Raw genomic sequence first — 6,050 nt, 5'->3', positions numbered from 1 at the left:
ACCGCTGCTGATTTCGTTGTTACACAGATTTCATGTCATGCAGCGAGGTATGCTTCCGCGAAGACTGTCTTAAGTGTCTCCATAACTCTTATAATAAAATGCAAACTTAGAGTCTATGTATATTAATTGCTGCGACGTGTTGTTCATTTTGATTACGGATTTTTTTTGGTTTCATACTTTTTCGTCAGTCGATTCAGTGTAAGGTGAACTATAACAGGTCTGGTTTGCGGCAACCAATGTTTTTTGCAAAGAAAACCTGTTCTTGACGCGTATTCATTAGTTTCTGTGCTTGTCTCTGTACCTACTGTATAGTGTATCTATCTATACAACGAAATCTATTATCGATTTTAAAATGATTTGAGCTTGAGCTTCTAAATTTGCACACATCTTATGAAACGATGACAATATAATATTTTTGTTATTATGCATTCATTTCATATCCTAAACAGGAAAAAACTTTTTTTTAAGTTTCGTTTTCTACTAAAGCTCATTTCATACTTTTTAATCTTTATTATTGTTATTATTTACAAAATATTAAATTCATACTTCGGAAAGAAAAACCCACAAACGCAATGTTTTAAATTCAAGTTGCGCTGCACGCTGTACACTTTAACAACTAATGGTTATTCTCGCAAAATTTAATTCTTTTTTTATTTCCTTGCAACATTTTTGTATCCCCTACTAACATTTCTACAAACTTTCGTTTTCTTTGACGAAATAATGTAAAAAGACGCTTTCATGTTAAGTCGGTTTTAAATTTTTGTTTCGATCAGCCAACTTGCGGCGGACGCGTGCACGGCCAACTTAAGGTTAAGTGGTTTTCGAAACACACACATACCGCAGCGGGAATGCCATACTCATGCCGTGCCTTAAGACATAGACATAAAAAGCTTATTTAGTGTTTGATTGCTTTGCGACTGATGCATCCACCATGCATCTGTCGCAAAGCATGGTAGACAGTATCCACCCGTGGGAGCTTCCATATATAACCAGTTTTCCGTACTTACACTATACAACAGTAATAAATAATATTTGGTTTACACTTTCATTCCCGTCTCTGAGTAAAGACATAAGCCACATAAGGCGCGGCCGTGTCCTATATGGAAAAAAATAACAAGACATTGTTACGCTACCCTGGAACATAACACAGCATGGCATTTTCAGTGTGCTTGTGCGAGTTTTTTAACGTTCTCGATAGCGTTAAAGTTATCTCAAATTTGTATGGAGTTGGAACGTTTGCCTACGTTTGCCGCTAGGGGCGCTGTTTCAAATGCATACAAATTTGACTTAACTCTTACGCGATCGAGAAGTTAAAAAACTCTCACTAAGCACACTGTTCAAGCATTGTTCGTGCGTCCAGTGACGCATATTTGCCTAATGAGTTTCTCGCCGGATCTTCGCAGTGGGTCGCGTTTCCGATCCGGTGGTAGATTCTTCGAAGCGCTGCTCTTGCTAAGGCCAGTGTTTACAACACTCCCAGTTTGAGCCCCGTGAGCTCACCAACACGTCAAGTAGAAGCTGAAATAGCCTCTCAAGGCTATCAGCATAGGTTGGAAAAGAAAAAAACGCTTATGTGAACGGTTCTAATAGGGCAACGATCGACAGATATTTTATTATAGCTGGAATAGCCTCCAGGCTACCAGAGAATAGGTAGAGATAATAGTTAAATTTCTTTAAAATTGTTATGTCTCTGCGTGTTTTCGACAACCACTTATCAGCAGACGGCCCTTCACATATCAAACATATAAGTGACTCTATATCACATTTGTTTTGTAGTAAAGTATAAATTAAAAGTTTAACTGCTTAAAAATAAAATGATTAAAGATATTAATTACATATCCGTTAATCAAGGAAGACATTCCTGCATATATTAACGATTAATTTCTAACTTTTATGTCTTTAACGGCTTTCTGTAGCCCCAGGGGATTGTTTTTTTTTTGGTCCTGCAACGAATTTTTATGTATTTATTCTACAAAACATATAATTAATGTTTTTTTCTAGGGACACGAATTTATAGCATCGATACTAAACGGGATTCAAATGTTAGACGCATGTGTGCATCTTTTAAGAATACTTTTGTGTATATCCTGTATGCTTCCATAGTTACACGTTAATGTACCTATTAATTATGGTCTTCATGTGGATCATCATAGAGGCAACTTATATATTATATACTTGAAGAAAAATAATGTCATTTGTATTACAAACTGTATACTAAGTCTCTGTATTTAAATTTGGCGTGTGATTCTATCTCACCTTAGAACTGAATTATTCAATTTAACTTCTTGAGAGTTTAGACCTTTTTACCATCACACCTCTCGTCACCGGAGTAGGGTTCATCCATGCTATATGGAATCGCTGCGTTCAATGACAGTGCGTTTCCAGATATCATTTCTTTCACGTACCATCCGGCTCGGAAATGAGCTCCCCTCCACGGAGTTTCCCGAACGCTATGATATGTCCTAATGAGGCTTGCCGAGAGTTCTCAATGGTAGGCAGCTATTTGGCTGTGCCCCTGTCACTGCTGATGTCCGTGAGCGACGTTAACCACTCACCATCAGTTGGGCCGTATGCTCGAGTGCCTACAAAGGCAATAAAAATAATATTCGATTCGGGCTTTTCTGTATTATCTTGTTTTGGCTGGATCCCCTTAAATGTCTTCGTTTTCGGATACTATCATGCCTTGTGTTTAACGTATATAACAAACAGTTCCTTTGTTTAATTATGATAACGTAACAAAGTATCAAATAGAACTCATTCGTTGTGTATTCAATGTGTAGCTAAGATGATATCATGCGTTGCGTTCGAACATACTTTTTTTTGTTTTTTTTTGGCTTGGATTTGTGGACGAGCTCACAGCCCACCTGGTGTTAAGTGGTTACTGGAGCCCATAGACATCTACAACGTAAATGCCGCTACCCACCTTGAGATATGAGTTCTAAGGTCTCAGTATAATTATAACGGCTGCCCCCACCCTTCAAACCGAAATGCATTACTACTTGACGGCAGAAACAGGCAGGGTGGTGGTACATACCCGTGCGGACTCACAAGAAGTCCTACCACCAGTATTTTTATAGATGGGTGAACTAGCTCACGGCCAACCTTGTGTTGTGCGCTTACCGAATCCCATAGACACCAGAACAGTTAATTCCACTAACGACCTCAATTTAGGTTTATCTAATGTTTTACAGAAAATTACGGTATAGTTTTAGTATATACGCGATATTATTACTTCATTTTTTACTGCTTAATTGTTGGCAGTCTATGGGTCTATTGCGCGCGTATGGGTAGATGAGCTCACGGGTCTTCAGCACGGTGCTTGGAGCGATGGCGGCTTTGCCTTGCCTCTGGTCATCTGGGTCGGGTAGTTACTCCATCCCAGAAGTCATTAGTAAACATTTGTTAGATGGGTATTGAGAAAAGATATTATATGGCTACGAAATTTGAATGTACCCTCACAGTTGCGACGCTTGATTGAGTTTCATTCATTCGTCACTCGTTCAAGTTATTAATCTTTGTTACAGAGTCTATTCTACGAGATCCTGGCTGGAGTTTGGGTCAGGAACGGCCTCCAGATCAAAGGCCAAGCGATGACCTACATCCAGGCGAACTTCTGCAATTCGATGGTCGACATGGACATCTACTGGCTGCAGATATGCGCCGCCCACCTGCCGCCGGACCAGTTCATGGACATGTGCATTGACATGTGAGTGCCTACACCACTGCGTGTTCAGTGACCGAATTTAAGCCTACAACCGATGGAAATATTTGCATAACTATCTACAAGTACTTTTACGGTTTAATTTCGTAATTTCGCGTTTGCTATCGCCATCGACATTTGGACGTTGTGCGGAATGGGAATAGCACGCTAACTGAGTTTTCCGCCGCATTTTCTCAGTGGGTCGTGTTTCCGATCCGGTGGTAGATTCTGTGAAGCACTGCTTTTGCTAGGGTCAGTGTTAGCCACTTCGCCAAGTATTAGCCCCTTGAGTTTAGCTAAGCGTCTGGTAACGCTGATATAGCCTCTCAAGGCTATCAGCATAGGTATGGGTAAAAGAAGCCCTCCGGCAGTCCGTCACCACGAGACATTAAAGTATTCGAAGAGTTGATCGATAGTAATGAGCGCCAGATTATACTGTGGAAGTCCATTAACGGTGCTTCAAGCACCGGTCACCGTCCTCGTCGAACCCGTCGCTTGCGACGAAAGTCTCGACGAGCGAATTAACCCTCAGACACAGCCCACTGAGTTTCTCGCCGGATCTTCTCAGTGGGTCGCGTTTCCGATCCGGTGGTAGATTCTGCGAAGCTCTGCTCTTGATAGGGTCAGTGTTAGCAACACTCCGGCTTGAACCCCGTGAGCTCACCTACACACATTAGGGTGAAGCTGAAATAGCCTCTCAAGGCTATCAGCATAAGTAGGGAAAAAAAACTGTGGAAGCGTTAACCGAAGAATGTTTTCTGAGTCTCGTCGCGCACGTATGAACATTCGGCTCCTCAGGTTCGGAGTCCGGGAGTGGTTGAGCATGCTGCCCATGTCGCCGGTGCAGGCGGCCGAGCAGGACGCCATGGTCGAGGGCCTGCTCACGTTCCTGGCGATACTGGTCTCCTCCAGGACCAACCTGGGTAAGTAGCTGACTGGCGCAGCTATTAGGTTCGTGAGTTTGGTCCCCACATCAGGAGCTAACTGGCGCAGCTGTTAGCGTTCGTGAGTTTGGTTCCCACATCAGGTTTACTTGCTTTCAAATCAAATAAAATCAAATAAAAAAAAAAATTTTTTTTGTGCATGGGTACCTAATACAAATTAATTTAGTATGTATTTAAACGTATAAATATCGATCTCTGCCTCCCACAGCACAGAGGTGCCTAGCTTGGAGTCGCAAGACCGAGTTTATTTTGTTGATAATTATTTAAAAATATTAATACCGTCGGTACCGTAGTTGATCCCCAATGACTTTGTCAAAAAATACATTTCTCAAAAGTGGTAATACAGTAAGGGGTACCGCCCACCGAGGCGCTCATACCACTCGACCAGCTTACCAAATTTTATTAACACTGAAGTTTTTATTTTTATTGCTTAGATGGGTGGACGAGTTCACAGCCCACCTGGTGTTAAGTGGTTACTGGAGCCGATAGACATCTACAACGTAAATGCGCCACCCACCTTGAGATATAAGTTCTAAGGTCTCAGTATAGTTACGACGGCTGCCCCGCTCTTCAAACCGAAACGTATTACTGCTTCACGGTAGAAATAGGCAGGGCGGTGGTACCTACCCGTACGGACTCACAGCCTCCCAGCAGTAAGTCGTCAAGTCGTCATATGCGTCCCTCGTCCTGGTGGTGTTGCAGGCAACGACGAGCTCACGCAGTCCCGGCTGGAGGTGAGCACGCTGCTGGCCGCCGGCGACAAGACGCACTCGCAGCTGCTGGAGCTCATGCCCGAGCGCTCCGGGAACGCGCACACCAAGAACTTCGAGACCGTGCTCAAGGAGGTGGGTCTAACTACAGTACTAGCTTAACCTCTTCAGGGGCGGACTTTAATGTATTAAAAACATTAATTTAATATATTTTTTATTGCAATTTGTTCATTTTATATTGAATACAATTCAATAAATAATAAATAAAAAATAAGAATAAAATTAAAAAGATGTTCACATATGGCACTCCCCGAAGAGGTTAATTAGTATCGGATAATTCAATCTTATACTTATTGCTATGACGATTGTCTGATGTTGAGGTTAATGTGTTGAAAGTTTCATTTTATAATTAATACATTGACTGTGAAATTTTTACATTATAATTGAGCACAATATAACGACGGCGTCGGCTCGCAGCTGTCCACGTACCGGCCGCCGCCCCGGGGCTCCGAGAACCTGGAGCAGGGGCTGTTCGTGCCGCGCCCCGTCGTGTGGGAGCAATACTACGACCCGCTGCACGTGCTGCGCCGCGCCGTGCACCGCCGCGACTTCCACGCCTCCATGGAGCGCTACACGGCCTAGTGAGTAGTCGCGCCGCCGCACCCCCCGCACCCCCCGCACCCCCGCCGCCAACTG

At 42.9% G+C, this 6,050-nt stretch overlaps 1 protein-coding gene across 1 annotated transcript in view; it reads left to right on the top strand.

Moving 5' to 3' along the window:
• LOC110385059 (E3 ubiquitin-protein ligase Ubr3) overlaps positions 1-6,050 on the top strand; it is an 80,482-nt gene that overhangs the window by 61,385 nt on the left and 13,047 nt on the right. Inside the window, exons 9-12 of the mRNA XM_038012543.2 lie at positions 3,525-3,706; positions 4,499-4,623; positions 5,347-5,489; positions 5,832-5,995. Coding sequence (XP_037868471.1) covers positions 3,525-3,706; positions 4,499-4,623; positions 5,347-5,489; positions 5,832-5,995 — 614 coding nt within the window. The remainder of the gene's footprint in view (positions 1-3,524; positions 3,707-4,498; positions 4,624-5,346; positions 5,490-5,831; positions 5,996-6,050) is intronic.

The sequence above is a fragment of the Bombyx mori genome, chromosome 8, assembly GCF_030269925.1.
Source record: "Bombyx mori chromosome 8, ASM3026992v2".
Lineage (NCBI taxonomy): Eukaryota > Metazoa > Arthropoda > Insecta > Lepidoptera > Bombycidae > Bombyx > Bombyx mori.
The sequence above is the reverse complement of the archived record's forward strand: the minus strand, read 5'-3'. Positions and strand labels throughout refer to the sequence as shown.